Consider the following 22,338-nt stretch of genomic DNA (forward strand, 5'->3'; position numbering starts at 1 on the left):
AGGGGCTCCGGCAACAAAGTGAGCCTCGGCGGGCGGACACACAGGAGCCTGGGCCACGGGAGAAGGGGCCTCATCACCTCCAGGTGTTCTGGCCGCTCTCGAGGGCACAGCAACAGCCTCACGGGGCACATATTCAAACACTGAAAAGATCAAATGATGGGAAAAACGAAGACAGAACAAGAGTGGGTTCTGTGTGTGGCCCTGCTGGTCACTTGCTTTCCGCTTTGTAAATTCAGACAAGCCTGATAACACATTCAGGCTGGAGTTTCCTTAATTAAACGTAGCAAATCTCCTCCTTATTTCTAGTTCTAGAACTCTCTCCAAATTTAACAAGTAAAATTTCAGCCTTCCTCTTAGCCCAGCGGTAAGCAAAAGGAGATGTGCGTACATGGGAAACAAACTGTGTTATAAGGGTTCAAAACTTGATGAGGATCTTTACCGAATGCTGATTTCCATCCAATTCAAGGCACCATGAATGGTGCACACTGTCATTTTATGTGTCACTAAGACTGTAAAATTATTATTATAAGACCATCCATTATATGACATAACCTGGTATCAGTGGTGTTCAAATGTCCATAAAAGTTCTGTCTTGACATTAATGAAATACACCAGTTTTTATACGCAGATACAGATTTTAGACAAAGAACAAAAACGTTAGCCTCGGTAATTAAATAGAATCAGAACCACAATTAATGTATTGACCCTCCTTTCCTCTGTGAACAGCTAACTTTGTGAACAACAGCTGAATTTAGAATCCAGAAGCAAATTTAAACAAAGCCCTAGGAACACTAATGTAAGTGCTCTTTTTTTAAAGAACAATTTGTTACGAAGAGGACGACATAAATTCCATCCAGTAATTATCAACTACATTCTCTACATTTCTTTGAAGATTAATTTCTACTTAACAGGAGAAGGACTTACCCCACATCCCTGTGACATTTGGTGAAGACAAGTCTGCCAAGTACAAATATTTTATTTTAATAACTGCACACATGGGTAAAACACTTTCAAAAAACAAGGGCTCTCTGTTTCAAAAGCAAATGTTTTATCCTTTCTTTCTTTGACATTTAAGATTTGCCAGCTGCCTAGAATTGAATGCACTGCTTTATCATTCAGAAAGTTAAAGAAAAAAATTACTTTAATACAATGTATGCTTGGGATTTCAACGTGCTCATAAATCATGACACTGCAAATCATTATTCCTAGAGGGGACATTTAATAAATACTAACTGAGTGACTATCCATTACATACCCACAAAGATGCTGACAAGAAAGCTGGAAAACATTCAGAATTCTATTTTCAGATATCTCAAATAACATGAAATTCACCCTTTTAGAGCTGCAGTCCTATCTTTGGTGAAAAGTGTCCTTATACTGTAATGCTAGGTAACATAGCTAACGAAACTATTTCAATTCACCAAAGTGTCTGCAAAGGGCTTCCACAGCTTAAACTAAACAGTCTCCATCCCTCACAGACAATACAGACTTCCCAGAAGACTGGTGTTAATCCCCACATGCATTCAGGAGTCTGGTAGGGAGGGGAGATTTGTCCTAGCGTGGGAAGTACACTGGTTAATGAAAGGGAGAATGTTCTGTGGGAGGTATGTACACCCCATACATCAACAAAGAAAGTACTGCATTAATTGTTATCAGTGAATTTTTTTTTTAACCTCACATTGCTGACTTAACAACCAGTTTCACTAAAATGTTAAAGGAAAACAAAGCTAATAGCTTAATATACAATACCTGGGAGCACACTACAATTGAGTTATGACAACCTTTAATAACAGGTTAATCAAAAATATTTTAGGGGCGCCTGGGTGGCTCAGTGGTTTAAAGCCTCTGCCTTTGGCTCAGGTCATGATCTCAGGGTCCTGGGATTGAGCCCTGCACTGGGCTCTCTGATCAGTGGGGAGCCTGTTTTCCCCCCCTCCTCCCGCCTGCCTCTCTGCCTACTTGTGATCTCTACCAAATAGATAAATAAAACCTTAAAAAAAAAATTTAGAATACCTATGTGTATACATATATACATAAAATGCATTTAGATATATGTGTACATAGAAATAGATAGAAATCTATCACAGCAAAAAAAAAATTAACCTTCACAACAGTGAAAAGAACATTGGTTGGGGCTGTAGAAGACAGGAGTCTAGCTTTTCCACTAACTAGAGAGAAATCATCGTGGGGAAAGTAACTTAACCTGTCTCAACATGGCCTTGTTCATCTGTGAAATTAAGATAACAACCAAATGTCTCCCTGAAGGGCTGTAATGAGGAGCAATCACGTCATGGGCTAGTATTCCCAAGTACTAACCAAATGCATATTGTGCCTTCTACTATTATTTATGTTCAGTAAAAATATAAAAAGTATGATAACTAGAACCTTTGAATCCAAGTGAAAGAACATTCTACAATTCCAGATAGACTTAAAAATAGATTGCTGAAATTGTTCTTAATTTTGTTTAAAAAATTTTTTTTCATTAAAAAAAAATCTAAGTTTCCTGATCCTTTATAAAAATCAAAATAGGGGTGACTGGGAGGCTCAGTTGTTAAGCGTCTGCCTTCGGCTCAGGTCATGATCTCAGGGTCCTGGGATCGAGCCCTGCATTGGGCTCCCTGCTTCTCTCTCTCCCTCTGCACCTGCTTGTGTTCCCTCTCTCGCTGTGTCTGACAAATAAAATTTAAAAAATGTATATATTTTTTCTTGTGCTAAAAAAAGAAACTTTAAATTTGCCTTATAAAGTGTTCATCTGATTACAGACAGAAAACTTACTTTAACGAATCATCAAGTTAATTCGCTTATCGGGACCCCCAGAATGGAAGCTGCCCCGAGAATAGCCCACAAACCTAAACCCAAATCAGCCCGCACTCATGGGAAACCCTTATCAAGGAATCCTATCCCAATCCTCCAACCCAGCTTGGCAAGCTTCCCTTACCCTGAAAAGAGGACCCGCCAGCGCTCTAAGGAAATCCCCAACCTCCTAACCAATCATGCCCTGTTTCCACATTGCCTCTTCCAGACTCTAGAAAATGGACTCTTGCAAAAAAATTCCTCAGGAAGACTGTGCCACTGCTTCTGAAGCATTGTACTCCCCATTGTACTCCCATGCATTTTCTTCCCCTAAAATGAGGACATGAAATTTTTTTAAAGATTTTATCCGTTTAATTCAGAAAGTGAGAAAGCACAAGTGCGCATGAGCACAAGTGCGCATGAGCACAAGTGGGGGAAGCAGAGGGAGAAGCAGGCCCCGGCATGAGGGGGGTTGGGAGGGCAACCCCAGGACCCTGGGATCATCCCTGAGTCAAGTGCAGATGCATAACGCTTAACCGACTCAAGCCACCCAGACGCCCCAGGACGCGGAATTTGTTACTAGATTGTGTTCTGACACAAGTAATTCACAAAGAAATGCGAAGTTACCGTAAGCAACAAAGACTCAGAACAGACAGTTTTGAGAAGAGGGAGTGCAGAACTCAACCTGACTCTCCAGGATACCAACTAGAGAATGTGTTCTCTTTTCAAAAACTGGTCAAGGACAACAAATGCTCTTGATCACAGAACACCAAAGGCTTTGAAAATTCTTCACTATTTGACCAAATTCAGTATATTGAACTAAAAAGTCATTTCACAGGCTATTAAAAGATTTTAAGTCTCCCAAATACATACACACAAGGTGTCTTCTCTATTATAATAAGAGTTTTTCGTTTAAGTAAGAAAGCAAAGGTCTGATTAGAATTAGAAACAATAAACAAGGCAGCTTAAGACTAAAGTCCATTTTAAAATACCACCCACAGTACTCTAACTGGAATCCTTAGAATAATCCTACTAAAATGGAATGTTAAATAATAATAATAACAAATAAAATGGCATGTTATGGCAAATTGAGAAAACACGCATAAAGCAGGATGTTTACTGAAATGACAGTTATCACCTCCTTAGTATCTTAAAAATAATGCAAACAAAAAGTTCAGATTCATTTCTGGCCTAAATGATACAATTCATTAACTGAAAACGTTGGGGAATATGGGGAGGAAAGACTAGTTTGAAGCTTGAGAAACTTAAAAAGTGTTTCCCCGATCTGCTTAAGGGTTCATTCATTATTCCATCAGCCAAGATCTGAACAATATATACTTTCAAAATGTGGCCTCTCTCCTGTCTGTGTCTCAATCCATTATGCAAAAAGAAAGCTTCTTGTCTTTAAAGTATAACCCACAGGGGCGCCAGGGTGGCTCAGTCATTAAGCCTCTGCCTTCAGCTCAGGTCATGATCCCAGGGTCCTGGGATCGAGCCCCACATTGGGCTCCCTGCTCCTTAGGATGCCTGCTTCTCCCTCTCACACTTGCCCTGCTTGTGTTCCCTCTCTGTGTCTCTCTCTGTCAAATAAATAAATAAAATCTCTTAAAAAATAAAAGCATAACCCATAAAAAAAGATATACATATTCCCCCCCCCCCCCCCGCATAAAGAAAAGGAATGGAGGGGCCCCTGGGTGGCTCAGTTCGTTAAGTGTCTGACTCTTGATTTCAGTTCAAGTCATGATCTCAGGATCATGAGATCGAGTCCCACATCAGACTCCATGTCACATGGAGCCTGTTTAAGATTCTCAATCTTTCCCTCTGCCTCTGCCCTGCTCATACACACATGAATGTGATCTCTCTCTCCAAAAAAAAAAAAAAAAAGAGAGAGAGAGAAACTGGTCTTTATAGATCCTGGATAGAAAGAAAAGGTAAGAAGGGGAAACACTCTTTTTTATCTCTGACTTCAGTTCTGGTCCCAACTTCCTGAACTTACAACAGGGTGACAATCCCAACAAACCCATCCTAAAGTTGAAAATACTGAAAGTTGAAAATTAGCACATGCGTTTGCCACACGTAACCTACCAAACATCACAGCTTAGCCTAGCCTGCCTTGCACATGCACAGAACACTTAAATGAGTCTACAACTGGGCAAAATCATCTGACACAAAGCCTGTTCTGTAATAAAGCGTTGAACGGCTCATGTATTTATTGACTACTGTACTGAAGGTGAAGAACAGAATGGGTGTGTGGGGGACAGAACGGCTGCAAGTGTGTCAGCTGGGGACGCTCGCGATCACGAGACTGACTGGGAGCCCCGGAGTTGTCAGAATCACATCTTGGGTGGGTAGGGAGAGGATGATTGGGTTATAGACAATGGGGATAATATGTGCTATGGTGAGTGCTATGAAGTGTGTAACCCTGACGATTGACAGACCTGTACCCCTGGGGCAAATATTACATTATATGTTAATAAAAATAATAATAAAAAAAAGAATCACATCATAAACCGTCAGCTGGTGTACAGTTCAAAATTTAAAGTACAGTTTCTAGGGGCGCCTGGGTGGCTCAGTTGGTTAAGCCACTGCCTTTAGCTCAGGTCATGATCCCAGTGCCCTGGGATCGAGTCCCACATCGGGCTCTCTGCTCGGCCAGAGCCTGCTTCTCTCTCTGCCTCTGCCTGCTTGTGGGCTTGTGCTCACACTCGCTCTCTCTCCCTCTCTCTCTCTGACAAATAAATAAATAAAAATCTTAAAAAAAAAAAAAAAAGTACAGTTTCTACTGAATACGTATGCCTTTCCCACCGTCATAAAGTCAAAAAATCGAAAAGTCAAACCATAGTAAGTCAAAACTATCCACACTGACGTCTGTAAGCTTTTTTTTAAAAGATGTCTATTTATTTGACAGAGAGGGAGAGAGCACAAGTAGGCAGAGAGGCAGGCAGAGAGAAGGGGAAGCAGGCTCCTGTCTGAGCAGGGAGCCCGACGTGGGACTCAATCCCAGGACCCTGGCTCATGACCTGAGCCAAAGACAGCCGCTTACCCTACTGAGCCACACCCAGGCGCCCCTGAAGTCTGTAAGCTTTAAAAAGACTTTTAAAGAGTCACTATCGGGGCTCCTGGATAGCTCAGCCAGTGGAGCATGGACTGTGGATTTCAGCTCAGGTCATGATCTCGGGGTTGTGGGATCCAGCCCCACATCAGGCTCCACGCTCTGTGTGGAGTCTGCTTGTTCCTCTCCCTCTGCTTCTCCCTCCACTCGCATGCACGCTCTCTCAAATAAATACATAAAGTCCTTTTTAAAAAAGTCACTTACCATCATTAAGACTCTCTCCGTCCATAGAAAGAGAGGCCTGAGCCATAACCTTAAGGCCCCTTCAAACCTCCCCAATTCTAACAATCTGTGGCTGCCCCAGAAAGCCTGCTCGGCCACAGTAGGGCTGCCCCCCTCTCCAACGTGGCCGCCACCACGGTTGGTGTTCTACTCCCTGGTAGGAAGTCCCCAGCTAAAGTTAGCTTGGAGGCAGCCGCCTTCCCAGGCCAGGTTCGCAAGGGATAAGCACAGTGTCTTTCAGCCAAGAACACCAACCTTAACTACTTGGAGGAAGTGTAGTTTCCTGGGTTTATCAGGCAAAGCAGGAGATCATTTAAAGCTTAAAATATTTCAGAAGAGATTTCATGACAAATCTGATCATCAAACAGCCATTAGATTTTCACCCTTTAAAAAGATTCCAGGTATAATTTGTAAGGGCCTAGACTTCAATCATTTCTAGAGACATTTACCAAACACTGACTGTCTACTGTATCTAAACTCCAGGCAGAAAAAAAAAAAAAAAAAAAAAAAAAAAAAAACAACTCTTCAGCAACCCTACAGATTTTGGAGAAACAGGTTTACAGAAGTATCACCTATGAATCCTGAAAACTACAGTTTTTAGGATAAGACGTTTCCAAAACAACTGGCCCAAATACTTCTCCTATGCCAAAGGGTTTGCACTTAAGAGAAGTTCTAAGGTCCCCAGCATCAGGCACACCGAAGAGGCTCTCAAGCTTCTGGATGCAGACAACCAGTTATGGGGCCCTGATGTCAACAGAGGGGGATGGAAAGCGAGACAGGCACCAGGGGGGTTCCCTGAGCCTCTGGCTCATGTACAAGGGAATATGGCCGGAGCGCAGACTCCTGGACATCGGCCTCATCAATCCTTCCTGAGGAAAAGGTAAATGACAACAAACCAACAACCAACAGTGGGAGCTTTTACAAGGAAGCAAGGCCCAGGGCACTGCTGAGGTCAGACCCTGTTCAGTCCGTCTACTGACAGTATAACAGCAGGTTCAGTGTCGTACCACGTGACATCCCCAAAAGGTCAACTAACATAATCTTGACGTTCAAAGGAACTTTAAGTTCAATTCTATATATACTTCTAAAGTACTTTATTCATTGGAGAGAGTGAGAGAGAGAGAGAGAGAGAGAAAGTGCATGCACAAGCAGCAGGAAAGTGCAGAGGGAGCGGGACTGAGCCACCAAGACATCCTAATTATATACATTTTTTGATTGGCGTTTTTAATTTACTATCTAATTCCTGGTATTATTAAGATATACTAAGTTGAAGGGCGCCTCGGTAGTTCAGTTGTTAAAGCGTCTGCCTTCGGCTCAGGTCATGATCCCAGGGTCCTGGGATTGAGTCCCACATCGGGCTCCCAGCTCGCAGGGAAGCCTGCTTCTCCCTCTCCCACTCCTCCTGCTTGTGTTCCCTTCTCTCTCTGTATCTCTCTGTCAAACAAACAAATAAAATCTTAAAAAAAAAAAAAAAAGGTACTTCCTAACTTGGTAGGTACTCTTGTCACCTCTTAAGTCTTAGTTTCCTTGTCTGATGCCCTTTCGTTGCGGTATTGGACAAAATGTACGTAATCCTAAACCCAGTGTCTGGCACACAACAAGCCCACAACAACTGTAAGCCACTACATTATATTCTAAGCATATAATCCATTTTTAAATTTCTGCACTAATAAAATATGGGAGCTAAGTAAGGGTAATGGCACAAACTGAAATAAACTGTAGAACGTGTTTTTGTTCTTGTATTTGAGTAAAAGTAGCCCTGGTCTTCCTAGAATTCACACAACTCAAAAGAAACATGAAACCACAACTCTCCACAGGATTTCTGTGCAAACCCATAGCTCCTTGTGGCCTCAGCAACTTTCTGAATCCACCAGGAGATCCTTCCTAAACCCTGAACAGTGTCCTGGTTCTGAAAGTAATAATCCTCTCACCTTCACCTCCTTATCTCCCCTGTCTGCCCCCCAGGGAGAAAAATGTGCAAACTCAGGACACTAATAGTAGCCACACCTACAATCAGCACTCTCCCCATCCCGGGAGCCCCAGTTAGCAAGATTCTTTGGCTCAAAGGAGAAGCTTTCCATCATAGGAGTGTGCAAAACAGGCAAGCCAGGCCAACGCTGGCTAAATGTCCCCTAGAGCATTTCAGTGTCTTCTATCTCTAAACCAACTAGTCTCAGGGTTCTCCCGCCTCCGCCTCCCGTGGTCAAAACAGGTAATTAAGGAAGGATCTGATCTGGAGTGTGACTAGATAGGCACCAAAGTGGGGCTCCTGCCTAAGTATCTCTAAGCCAGCTGGATACAAAGCCTTAAACCTGGGATTCTCAAGGCTGGCTGCCCATCAGAATGACCAATGGTTTAAAAACTATACTCGAGGGGCACCTGGGTGGCTCAGTGGGTTAAGCTGCTGCCTTTGGCTCAGGTCATGATCTCAGAGTCCTGGGATCGAGCCCCGCGTTGGGCTCTCTGCTCGGCAGGGAGCCTGCTTCCTCCTCTCTCTCTGCCTGCCTCTCTCTGCCTGCTTGTGATCTCTCTCTGTCAAATAAATAAATAAAATCTTTAAAAAAAAAAACAACTATACTCGAACCTACTGAATCAAAAGGTGAGGTGGGGGTTCCCCAGAGAGTTTTAAACAGCTCTGTGGGTGATCCCAATACACAGGCAGGGTTAAGAACAGCTACTCTGAATTAGTCATTGGCATACAAGTAGGACAGACATTTAAGAAGGACCAAAAGGACTTTCCGGTACCCCCAAATGTATGCTAGCCTGGCAAATGCCAACCGTAAAGCCCTTCCTCCCTGCCCCACACTCCAAGTTGGAGAGGGAGCATCACCCCGAGACGGCCACACGGTGCTGGGACTGGGAAGACCACAGGGCTAAGAGCCAAGTGGGAGAGGTCACAGACTTGTCTTCAGTCCAGCTGAGTCACAGATGCGACTCCGTGCTCCCAGGAAGCCAAACCCAAAGAAAAAGAAACCTAATCGATGACAATTGACATGGTCTATGATAACCCACAGCAGCCTCTACGTGAGGAGTGTTCCAGAAATACTTATAGAATAAATAAATGAAGATCAGGAGTTCAATCTTCCAATTATTCTTCACTGGGACAGAGTTAATTGTTTTTAAAAAGATTCATTGGGAATCAAATTGTAGGAGAAGCAACAGTAACCAAAGGACAACAAGACAAAAGCCAACAGAGGGTGTTCTTACTACTTAATTACGGAAATAAAAACTAAAAAATCCGGGGAAATTCTTGAGGCCTTGAATCCTATAACAATAAAGCTGTGACCTGGTCGGAAAGATCAGAAGATGCCGGGGCGCCTGGGTGGCTCAGCCAGTGAAGTGTCCGACTCCAGGTTTCAGCTCAGGTCATGACGTCACAGTCCTGTGAAGGTGCCCACATCAGGCTCTGTGCTGAGCTGAGCATGGAGGCTGCTTAGGATTCTCTGCCTCTCCTCTCCCTGTGCTCCTTTCATCCCATCCCATCTCTCTCAAAAAAACAAAACAACAAAAAACCTAATTAAAAATGCTCTAGGGGCACCTGGGTGGCTCAGTCATTAAGCATCTGCCTTTGGCTCAGGTCATGATCCCAGGGTCCTGGGATGGAGCCCCTCAGTGGGGAGACTGCATCTCCCTCTCCCTACCACTCTCTACCACTCCCTCTTCTTGTGCTCACGCTCTCACTTGTTGTCAAATAAATGAAATCTTTCAAAAATAAATAAAGTTTAAAAATGTCCTAAAATCAAAATAAAACCCAAAAAACCTAGAAGAGGCCCACCATAAAATCTAGTCCCCTCTTTCCTCTTCAGTAACAGAGGACCAGTTTTACTTAGGGTAGCTAGCCAGGCACCAGCTAAATGACCACCTTTCCTACCTTTCCAAGCAGGGATGAGCCCTACCGACACTTGGGATTCGAACGGAAGTCTCCCATGTTGCTTCTGGGAGTCTCCCTGAAGGGCTAGGGGGACACTCTGATTTTTCCTGCATCTTGCTGGCCGGAGCCACCCTGAGTGTGAAGGCCACTTCCTAGGAATGGCACAAGAACTAGGACTTCAGGGGCCACCAGACCCACTCTGATTTTTCCAGCTCTAAGCCTCCCAAAACTAACCCCAACTGAGACAATAACCACAGCTGCGAAGGTCAGGGAAGCTATGGAAACACGGAATCTCTCCTAATGCAAACTCAGGTGAGCCGCGCAGCATGCGTGACCGCTCTAGTTCACTGCTTTCTATGTGCCACTTTAAACACATTCACCATCTCACTCAATCCTCAACAGTCCCAGGAATAGAGGTCATCCTTATGTTCAAGGCGATGTAACAAAAGGTTGACTGAGTTTAACCATTTACATTAGGGCGCCTGGGTGGCTCAGTCATTAAGAGTCTGCCTTCGGCTCAGGTCATGGTCCCAAGGTCCTAGGATCGAGCCCCGCGTGGGGCTCCCTGCTCCGTGGGGAGCCTGCTTCTCCCTTTCCTACTCCTCCTGCCTGTGTTCCCTCCCTCACTGGGTCTCTGTCAAATAAATAAATAAAAATCTTTAAAAAAAAAAAAAAAAAAAAAAGCAGTTTACATAAAGTCAAAAAGCTGGTTAACATTTGGGCCTGGAGATCCAACCCAAGTAGAATCAGATTCCAGAGCCCGTGCTCTTTCCGCTAATCATGTTAAATCTGCAAGAAAAATCCAGTAAGTTTATCTTGAACAGATACCATGTTCCAAGTTGGCAGCATATAGCCAACAGTTACAGTCTCACGGGCAAGGCTAGCCTTTTTTGCTTTCAACAATGTCCTCTTTTTTCCCTTTCAAAGTAAAAAACACTTAGTAGTTCCCTGATAAGTTCCCTTATAAATATAACTGCCCTTTTAATTTTACATGGAGAAGAGTTCAAATGTGACCTATTTAATCACTAAACTGTTCGCGTTTAAGGTTACACAGAAAAGAACAAGTGATTTTATTTATATAGTTCTATACTCCAGTTGTATAAACAGATAATATCCAGGAGGCCTTGAAGATATTTTCCTTGCCTTTGAAAAGATGTTTTTGAGTTCCTATAACCCCCCTTGGCATTTCATCCTTCCAACTGGGAAGGACTGTTAATCACGATCGATTGAGACACCTTCGGGCAGGGGGACCAAGACATCTAGTGTGCCCGGGCCTTACCCAGTCACAGCATGGAGAGTCCTCCATCCTGAGAAACTGTCAGTCCCAGAAAAACTTGGAGGAGTGACCACTATGTGGCCTTGGGGTACCATATAAATGCACAGTTATGTCTTCAGCAAAATTTACAAAAATGTGAGCAGTTTATAGTAAATCAGAGATGACCATTATTATAAAGTATGATTTAAGATATTTGGAATTATAAAGGAATTATCAAGGAATTATAGGAATTATAAAGCTCTACATATTCATGCTTAACCAGAAGAATACTGCTGAGATGGTCCAGAGCTTGTCAATTTCTTCATTTCAATACCCACTATGCCCACCAGCATTCATATTCATGCAGTTAAAAAAACATAAGCTCTGAACAGCACATATACATTTATACACGATGAACATCTCATCTACAAATAAAATTGAGAGACGAAATGAGCAAAGAATGAGAGAGGAATCAACTTTCACCCAAGAATGTTAAAGTGAAATGGGAGAAAAGTCTCATTTTGAGGTTTCAGTTTTGCAAGATCATGATAGGCTAAAAACTCTTTCAAGAGAAGAAACAGGAAATCTATAAATTAAACAGGTTGGGCCGGTGCATACTAAAGTCCTTTCTCACTTGAACATTCCATGACTCAAGTTCATCACTCTGTGACCCCTTTACTTCACAGGTGAAGCACATCAGGCCAGAGGGTTACAGGACATTCCAAGGGTCCAGCTGTGGCTGGGGATAGAGCTGGGGCTGTTTATAAGCCACGCTCATCATAATTATGTTTAAAAACACTTGGACTGGGGTGCCTGGGTGGCTCAATCAGTTAAGAGCCTTGGGCTCAGGTCACGATCCCAGGATCGAGCCCAGTGTTCCTGCTCATTTGGGAGTCTGCTATTCCCTCTCCCTCTCTCTCAAATAAAATCTTAAAAACACTTGGACCAGGGGCGCCTGGGTGGCTCAGTGGGTTAAATCCTCTGCCTTCAGCTCAGGTCATGATCTCGGGGTCCTGGGATCGAGCCCCACATCGGGCTCTCTGCTCAGCGGGGAGCCTGCTTCCTCCTCTCTCTCTGCCTGCCTCTCTGCCGGCTTGTGGTCTCTGTCAAATAAATAAATGAAATCTTTAAAAAATAAAAAATAAAAAAATAAAAAAATAAAAAAAACACTTGGACCAAAAGAACATATGATGAGCATAAAAAGATAAAGGACACATTTCACCTCAGTAGGGTATTTTACTTAGTTTAGCTCGTAAACAGATAAATGGGCCTTAACATTTTTTTTAAAAGGAAGTCTCGAAACTTTTTTTTTTTAAGATTTTATTTATTTGACAGAGAGAGATCATAAGTAGGCAGAGAGGCAGACAGAGAGAGAGAAGGGGAGAAGCAGGCTCCCCGAGGAGCAGAGAGCCCGATGCGGGACTTGATCCCAGGACCCTGAGATCATGACCTGAGCCGAAGGCAGAGGCTTAACCCACTGAGCCACCCAGGTGCCCTAGAAACTCTTTTAAACTGTCCTTCGATACTTCAACCATATAACGGCACAATATTCTTTTTTTTTTTTTTCAGTGTTTCAAGATTCATTGTTTATGCACCAACGGCACAATATTCTGAAATATATGCAGTACTTTTCACAAACTCTCCAAACAAGCCAAAGGAAGGAACACAGTGACTTGAAAAGAGAACAAACATCTTTGTAGTTTGAAGGACCCTCAAAATACAGAAAACTTTTCAAACTAATCATTGCTGCTGTCCAGGTGTCCTAGCATCGGGGTCTTAGCAAAACAAGCAAGCACCTTACCAGTTTAAGAGGTGCCAGAAACAATGAGGAAGCTTGGGGTTTATTATGACAACTCTACTCTAAAAACGAGAGATTACAAATGAGCACGGAAGTATACAGGCACTTCCCGTTCAGCCAATATGTTACCAGCCCTTAATCTGGGAAGACCCCCAATTTAGACAAACATGAAAATCTGGGACATCTGGGTGGCTCAGTCAGTTAACCACCTGCCTTGGGCTCAGATCATGATCCCAGGGCCATGGGATACAGTCCCACATCCGGCTCCCTGCTCAGTGAGGAGTGTGCTTCTCCCTCTGCCGCTCCCCCTGCTTGAGCACGCTTGCGTGCTCTCTCTCTCTCTCTCACAAATAAATAAAAAATCTTTAAAAAAAAAAAAAAAAATCTGCTGCCTTCCAGGGAAAAGATGGATTATTTTAGGTAGCAGGTACAGACTGAGCTATTTCTCATTCACGTGTTTGAACTGATGCTGACCCATCTGCATGCCAGGCCTGTACCCCTAGAACTGACACTACTGATCACTCACAAACAGGTTTAGGGGTGTCATCTATGGCTGTAATGCTGACCAAAGCTTGCTGAGCCCCACCACTCGACCCGGTTTTCATTGGTACCCCTTTCTAACAAGGGGCAGCAGGGGACATTCCTGCACAAGGCCAGAGCTGCTGTGCTCAGAGACCTCTGCTGAAATCTCCTAGGCTCTCAGTTTTCTGACTGCCTCATCTGTGGAATGGGGCATGTCCATTAAGTCAAGCTAAAAATACATAAATACTTGAAAGGTCTTCGTAAATTACAATCTTAATACTGATAACACGTTATCCAACCGAGTTGACAAAAGACTTTCTGACATAACAAACTGCCCCTGAGGTCATCCAAATTCACACATAATCTGTCACAGAAGTCTTAATATTTAAATACAGAATAAGCACTTAATAATTCAAAAGACAAGTCGACCAAAACACTATAAGTTATAGACAGGTAGGTAAAATTCTTCATTTAGAATGGCATATTACTAGAACCCTATTCTGGAAATCACAGTATTTCTTTTCTTTTCTTTTTGTTAAGATTTACTTATTTGAGGCAGGAGGGGAGAGGGAATGGGAGGGAGAATCTCAAGCCGACTCTGTACTGAGGGGGAAGCCTGACTTTGGGGCTGGATCCCACCACCCTGAGATCATGCCCTAAGCAGAACCAAGAGTTGGACATTTAAACGACTGCAACACCCAGGCGCCCCGCATGAGTGATTTTTTTTTTTTATGCCAATTTTACACATGCCCTCACAGGCCTTCAATATAAAGGTGCTCGTTAACAATTAATTACATGCACAGTTCATTTCCCCAATAATATTTCAATGCACTTTTTACTTGTATCCTTTTCAATCTAAAATGCCAGAGCAACACAGCCCCCAGCTATAGTCATATTCTTATTTACATAAAAGGAGTAGAATGGACTGGAAAAACCCTCTACATCCAAAGCTACCTACCACTACAAAGAAAAAGGAGATTGAAAATCAAAGGCAAATAGTACTTTTCCAAATACAGACAAAATGTTCTTTAAAATCCCCAAACTCCTAAGTACCAAAGGAACATAATAACCTTTTCAAACGAACATAAGAGGATGACTGTATCAACTAAAACAGAACCAAAACCCTACAATGGAATGCTTATATTAAAATGTCTTTCTGGGGCGCCTGGGTGGCTCAGTGGGTTAAGCCTCTGCCTTCAACTCAGGTCATGATCTCAGAGTCCTGGGATGGAGCCTAGCTTTGGGCTCTCTGCTCAGAGGGGAGCCCGCTTCCCCCCACCCCTCTGCCTGCCTCTCTGCCTACTTGTGAGCTCTCTGTGAAATAAATGCATAAAATTTTTAAAAAAAGGAGAAAAATAAAGAAAATAAAATGTCCTTCATACAATCACCCCTGGACTAATCTAAAAATTAAGTTTTGCAATGTGAAATCTGTACTATTTAACCTGGAATTGTGAGCAAAAATAGGTATGAGAACTATTCTTAAGTATTTTCCCCTCTTGGAGACTTACAGAAATTCTTGCAACAGGAAAGCCTGCAGAATGCAATTTTTGAAATTGAGACTGTATTTCCAGTTGAGTCACAACAGTTTTAAATTATTAAACAAGTACACTTGCCCTAATTTCTTCTCTCACAGACCTCATGTTTTTTTGCAACAACATCGGACTGCTGTGCCATGTAGGTAATCTTTTCTTTTTAAAGATTACGTAACTTCTTTCTAAACGATATCTATGTCCGAGACTACATCAAAAACGGTGTACCTAAAACATAAACAGAACTGCTAGATATCGACTTTTAACTGAGATTGAAAGTGTTTAATTTTCAGAGAGCTATAGCTCAGGAATGACTTTCTCAATAAATTAATCAGAATTATCAAACAGCAAATACTCCATGCTCAGCCAAAGTAAACGAGATGAGTCCTATTATAACAGTAAAGGCAAAGACAAGAGCTAAGTGACTTTTTAAAGGTTAACTTTTCTCATTCTCCCAGTATTTTCCAGGTTCGACTGCTGTGTTGATGCAAGGCTGGAGTCCGTGGGAGCGTATTTCTCAACTATCGGGACCACAGCGAGTTCTACATCGGGGAGGAAAAAACGCTACCTGCATACCCGCTCCGAAAAACCTGCAATACCCAACTTAAGAAACCACCACGGGACAGAAAACTCAAGAAAGCACCAGCTTCCACCACCCCACAACACTTTGCTCCTTTCTTTTGCTCTCCCATTCAGTTAACTTTGAATACAAAAGCAGAGAAACCTGTTGGATATATATATATATATATTTTTTTTTTAAGATAAATACCATATATGAAGCAGAAATAAGTTCCTCTAAGGAAGCTGTCGACCACTCATTTACAAATACAGCCAAAGGTACACCCACATGAATTCCGATCAGGGAAGATGCAACCTGGTGATTTGCAGAGAAGATGGGATCTGAAACAAGTCCCAGAGATGGCTACTCTCCCAACAGGAGGGGGGGCGGGAAAGTGGCTCTTCACCCAGGCAGCTTCAGCGATGTGGGCTCCGCAACTCCCGAGGTGCGGAAATTCAAACGGGGCCCTGCCCCTCACATGCTCAGCGTCTCCAGGAGGGGGCAGGGCTCGGCACCCGGAATCCCACCCACGGCGCGCTCTGTTTCGCCGAGGAGTCCACAAACAGCCCCAGGCCGGGAGTGCGGGCTGCTCCACCCAGAGGCCGAGGAGAAAGCGAGCCGCGAAAAGGATGCGCGGGCGGGAAGAAGCCGCCCTACGCCAGGCGGGAGCTGGAGCTGGAGCGCAGACCTCCCGGCGCTCCAATCCCCTGCGGCGGAGGGGCGGGGCGGGGCGGGGCGGGGCTCACCTGGCGTAGGGGGCGGAAGGGCGCGCGCGCCGCCGCTGCTCCTCCTGGGCTGCGGGCCACGGCGCCCTCGGGCACAGCGCCGCCGCGCAGCGGGAGTGGCCCCGGCGCGCCGGCTCAACCGAGGGCGCCAGCAGCTGCAGGCACCGCCTCAACGCCCGCCGCCTCGCCATCCCGGAGGCGAGCTGAACCCATGGGCCGAGGCAAAGTTCGCTCCACGTGGCCTGCTCACTCACTCATTGTGACCTTCGAATCTGGCAGTCCTGCCAGCGTCGGAACGGCCGCTTCGGCCTTTACCAAGATGGCCGCCCCCGCGGACCCCCAACGCTGAGGCCATCTTGGTAAAGGAGGCGCTGCGGGGCACGCGCTTAAAACACCGGCCCCACCCCCACCCCCTCCGCTGGCCTCGGGGCCAGCGCGCGCCTCGGGTTAGCGCTGCAGAAACCTTTCCCCCACCCTACTGGTTACCGTGCCCCAAACCAGTAGCTAACTTTCAGATGAATGAACACGTTCCTACATACCAGCCCTAGGTGCTAAGTGGGATCTTGGTGGCATCTCATAACCCGCTATCGTAGTAGACAAGCTCTTGGTAGCAGAATACTTAAAACCGATGGCGCCATGAGCTTGGCAGCAAAGAAACTAATTTGAAGTATGTACAAGAGATATTGCAGGGGCGCCTGGGTGGCTCAGTGGGCTAAAGCCTCTGCCTTCAGCTCAGGTCATGATCTCAGGGTCCTGGGATCAACCCCACATTGGGCTCTCTGCTGAGCGGGGAGCCTGCTTCCTCCTCTCTCTCTGCCTGCCTCTCTGCCTACTTGTGATCTCTATCAAATAAATAATTTTTTAAAAAAGATATTGCATATTAATGGCAGCACTGCCTTGTCACAGTGTGTTCATTACCTCTTAAAATGATGTCACAGTCTACTACAGTTCTTGGTTTTTGTTTGTTTTTACACTCTCAGGATAAAGAGCATGAAATTGTGATTCTGAGTTTCTCTCAGGATTTTTTATGTTTTTTTTGTTTGTTTGTTTTTTGGTTTTTTTTCGTCAGAGAGAGAGAGAGCACAGGCAGGCAGAGTGGTAGGCAGAGGCAGAGGGAGAAGCAGGCTCCCTGCCCAGCAAGGAACCCGATGTGGGACTTAATCCCCAGGACACTGGACTCATGCAGTCCTGGCAGCCGCTTAACCAACTGAGCCAACCAGTCGTCCCTGTCTTTTTTTTTTTTTTTTTTTTTTAATTTTTTAAAGAGGTTACTGAGAGAGAACACGGACTCACAAGTGGTGAACAAAGAGATGGAGAAGCAGACCCCAGCTGCACAGGGAGCCCCACAGGAGACTGGATGCCAGAACTCCGGCAACACGACCTGCGCTGAAACTTGCGCTTAACTGACTGAGGCACCCAGGCGCCCCTGGGATTTTCCTCTTAAACTGCACGATGATATTAGCTGTTCTAAAAAGTAATTTAAGTATAAGCCGGTTGAAATCAGGTTGAAATTGAATTCACCAGCAGATGGTTGGGCAAAAAGATTGCTTCATAAGACTCTTGTGGGACTGGAGGGTCGGAGCAGGGTTGTTGGGTGGGGGAGGGGGGGATCGAAAAACACACAGGCCCCAAATGCAGGTAGGGCTGCTGGGAAGTACAAACCATTTGGCTATCTGAAAGTGAAGGTACTTGTGTTGTACAAAGATTAGGTCAGGTGTGAACCTTCCTCCCTCGGGCTAGTGCTGAAGTCACTCAATATTCTGTCCATATTCCCGTTTCTAGAATTGTCCCAAGAGCATCTTTTATAACTTCTTCCCTCTGAACTAGGATACTGTCTGGGTTCATGCACTGCATTTGCTTACTGTGCTTAAGAATCTGTTTGAAATGTCCACTTGCTAACCCTTCCCTGCACATACTTACAGATACCACGGAGAGACAAATGTCCACAGGGTGTTTTAACATGAGAGCAGGTACTTGGGATAAGCACATTTCTAAGTCAGGAAAGTCTGGGAAGAATGAATAGTCTGTTAACACAACATTGAGATTATAATTGAAGCTGTAATAACTAAGGGGTAATGTTTATGCTTGCCTAACTCCTAGAATACTACATAAACTTTATGGATTGTGTTGTAATCTCTGCTCAACACAACTTCCAAAGCTTTTACAATGGTTGGATTTTTTTTTTTTTTCTAGGCAATGAAAAGAAGCTGAATAGTGTAACAATTTATATCACTCCAGGCAAATTTCTAGGTTGCAACTCTCTTCCCAGTACAGGGCAAAGTGAACACTGCACCCTCTGCATTTCACTCATGGTTTAATTTTAGATCCTGACTTGCTGAACTGGGTGTTATTTGTCCTTCCCTCATAAGGCACCCCTACGAAGCCAGGCACTTAACACATAATGGTAACTATTTGTCTTCTAAATGGTTACTCTTAAAAACAAGACAACAGGCCCAAAGTGGACTCACTCAGGCTGAGCTTCCCATCACCAAACTGAGAATTCGTTGTTGCCTCTCTCAGAAATGGAGTCTTAATCACGATCATCTGCCTGATAGACACCCCCCAGTCATTGCCTGAAGGAAAGAGACCTTGCCACACCAATCCACTTTCTGCTAGTGTAACTTTGTCCTGTCCCTTTGAAACTGCTAGAGAAATGTAAAGATGGATGGAAATTAAGATGGACAGTAATGCTGTAGCAAGGCTTGACTTCAGATGATACACATTTTTATCTTCCTTTCTTGAAGCCTCTCCTTCCCCTTCACTTTTCTGTAGAATCTGTTGTTCCAAGGAACTCCATACAGATGCCAACATCTTGCTGACCTCAACAAACACTTAGCAACAAGACTCAGGGGTTCAGTGAGTCTTAAGACCACCTTGAGGGGCGCCTGGGTGGCTCAGTGGGTTAAAGCCTCTGCCTTCCGCTCAGGTCGTGATCCCAGGGTCCTGGGATCGAGCCCCACATCGGGCTCTCTGCTCGGCTGGGAGCCTGTTTCCCTTCCTCTCTCTCTGCCTGCCTCTCTGCCTACCTGTGATCTCTGTCAAATAAATAAATAAAATAAAATCTTTAAAAAAAAAAAAAAAAAAAAAAAGACCACCTTGAAGACAAAGAAGGCAGCTGGAAGCCCATACCAGATTTCTATCAAAACTGCCAGGCCCTTTTTTTGTTCTGTTTTGTTGATTTTATTTGAAAGAGCAGGAGAGAAGGAGTCAGAGGGAGAAGGGAGACTCCCCGCTGAGAGGGGAGCCCTACTCCAGACTCTGGGATCATGACCTGAACTGAAGGCAGATGCTTAACAAACTGAGCCACCCAGGCGCCCCAATCCTGTAGTTTTCTATAAAACCCCTCGGCCTTCCTCCCCCACCACCCCGCCCCGGAGGAGAGGGGGTGTCTACTGTTTTGAAGGCATTAGCCTGCTGCGGCCTCCTTTGCCCTGCAAAGTAATGAAACAGTCGTTTCTCTTTATCCCCAAACTCTGTCTTCGTGTTATATTTTAGCCCCAGAGCAAAGAGATTGATTTTCCACACCTTCTGCCTAGAAGTATTTCGTTTTGTACAGTTACTCAGAACTCCTTTCTATCTGCTGGATGGGATGCTGCCTGATTCATGGATCACTGAATAAAATAAGAGCTTTAAAAATGTGCTCGACTGGATGCCTGGGTGGCTCAGTGAGTTAGGGCCTCTGCCTTCGGCTCAGGTCATGATCTCAGGGTCCTGGAATCGAGGCCCGCATCAGATCTCTGCTTGGCAGGGAGCCTGCTTCCCCCTCTCTCTGCCTGCCACTCTGCCTATTTGTGATCTCTCTGTCAAATAAGTAAATAAAATCTTAAAAAAAAAAAAATGTGCTCGATTGAGGGATGCCTGGGTGGCACAACTCTGTGCATTAACACCACAAAAAGTACAGGGGAGAACTCCAGAAGCAGAGGGATGAGTCTGCCAACATTGCCATCTATTTTACCTGGAAAATTCTGTGCTTCCAAGTATAGCACTGAGATAGTATAAGCCAGCAGGCTACTTTGAATCATGAAACTTGACACATATTTAAAAATAATAATAATAAAGATAAGGAGTGCCCAGTTGGCTCAGTTGATGGAGCTTGAGACTCAATCTCAGGGTTGAGTGTGAGCCCCACTTCGGGCATAGAGATTGTTTTAAAAAAAAAAAAAAAATGGAACTAAAGCAACCGATATGTATTTTGTAATTAAGAATTTTAGATTTCAGGGTTAAAAATGTTTGAATGTATTCTTCATTATTTTTTAAAGCTTCTATTTATTTGAGAGACAGAGAGATAGCACTCGTGCAGAGTGGGGAGGGAGGAGCGGAAGGAGAGGGGGAGGTGGAGGATCCCAAGCACGCTCCGAGCCGAAGGTGAGCTGACGTGGGGTTCAATCCCACAACCCTGAGTTCATGACCTGAGCCAAAATCAAGAGTTGGATGCTTAACTGACTGAGCCACCCAGATGCCCCAAATTTACTCTCCATTTAAAGCCTAGTTTTAACTTTCAAAACGGTAGGAGTGTTGAATATAGACTTCTGTTTTTAATCTGCTTGTTAATTCCATTAGGAGAAATCCACTGATAAGTTAACAATGAGAACTTGGTTTTCTCCAATGAGAGAGAAACGCTCCACACCTAAGTGGTTCCCAGAATAGGATTGGATTGAAATCTTCATGGGGCCCACTGACAATGAAAAGTCACTTATTCTTTTGCTCTTAGATTTTTTTTTTAAAGATTTTATTTATTTATTTGACAGACAGAGGTCACAAGTAGGCAGAGAGGCAGGCAGAGAGAGAAGGGGGAAGCAGGCTCCCCGCGGAGCAGAGAGTCCGATGCGGGGCTCGATCCCAGGACCCCGGGATCATGACCCGAGCCACAGGCAGAGGCTTTAACCCACTGAGCTACCCAGGTGCCCCTGCTCTTAGATTTTTGCTAACATCATCTCTAGTTCCCATGGAGCTGAATCACATAGTTACCACAAAAGATAGTAATTCAGAGAGGAAGCAACTGGCTTCCGCTAAGAAGCCAACACCGTTGGAGTGCCTGGGTGGCTCAGTGGGTTAAAGCCTCTGCCTTCGGCTCGGGTCATGATCCCAGGGTCCTGAGATTGAGGCCCACATCGGATCTCTGCTCAGCAGGGAGCCTGCCTTCTCCTCCCTCTCTGACTGCCTCTCTGCCTTCTTGTGATCTCTCTCTCTCTGTCAAATAAATAAAATCTTAAAAGAAAAAAAAAAAGATTGTAATTCAGAATAAAGAACGAAACAAATTCCAAAATCCAAACACCAAAACCCAACTGTTAATGTTGAGGGCATTCCATTTTCTGTCTCCCTCAGCCGCCCAGCTGAACACCCTAGGTTATTATGCCAAGGCCCAGAGATAGAGATTTTCCTAATGACTTGAGGGGATTAATTGAACTTTTACATTCCACTGAGCGCCCAAAGAACTTGACTTGATTCCTTCCTCTTACGGGGCCTTTGCTTGTGCTGCTCTGGGCAATGTGGCATACCTCTCACTTAGGCATTGCTATTTGGAGCAGTGAGTGTGGCTTGGGCCAGCCTTGCCACAGAAACATACAGAACCTAAGGCAAGAATATTAATGAAGTATACATCCTACATGGCTAATTATTGGAAAATTACACATCACACTGAAACCATTAAGTAAAAGATCTTCACCCCTCCTACCTTAACAAAATACACCTTCATAAGGATGAAGGTTCTGTAGAGTTCTCTGCCTCCTCCGAGCTCTCCACCAGGCCCTGGAGCTCACTCAGAGAGAGCTGGCAACTGGTCCATGACACTGGCTTTGAGCTTTTGTCCTTTACTGTGATGGCATGGAGCTTACCCATGTGGTCCCTTCCCAGTGTCTATGTCCCATCCATACCCAACAGAAAGCCACCCCTGGACCTTGGGGTGCACAAGAGGACAGAAATGGAGTGAGGTTGGTGCAGGCCCTGGAAGAA

At 44.5% G+C, this 22,338-nt stretch overlaps 1 protein-coding gene across 2 annotated transcripts in view; it reads right to left on the bottom strand.

The window, feature by feature from the left end:
- The window catches only part of NAPEPLD (N-acyl phosphatidylethanolamine phospholipase D), a 49,453-nt gene extending 32,722 nt beyond the window's left edge, over positions 1-16,731 (bottom strand). Inside the window, exon 1 of one of the 2 annotated variants that reach the window (XM_032873301.1) lies at positions 16,408-16,731. In XM_032873301.1, coding sequence (XP_032729192.1) covers positions 16,408-16,577 — 170 coding nt within the window. In that variant the 5' untranslated portion in view covers positions 16,578-16,731. Of the gene's footprint in view, positions 1-15,949; positions 16,049-16,407 lie in introns of those variants that run through there. The other variant, XM_032873303.1, reaches the window with a different exon arrangement.
- Positions 16,732-22,338: the final 5,607 nt, after the last annotated feature.

This window comes from Lontra canadensis, unplaced genomic scaffold (genome assembly GCF_010015895.1).
Source record: "Lontra canadensis isolate GAN:19392208 unplaced genomic scaffold, GSC_riverotter_1.0 scaffold48, whole genome shotgun sequence".
In the NCBI taxonomy this organism is placed as follows: Eukaryota; Metazoa; Chordata; class Mammalia; order Carnivora; family Mustelidae; genus Lontra; species Lontra canadensis.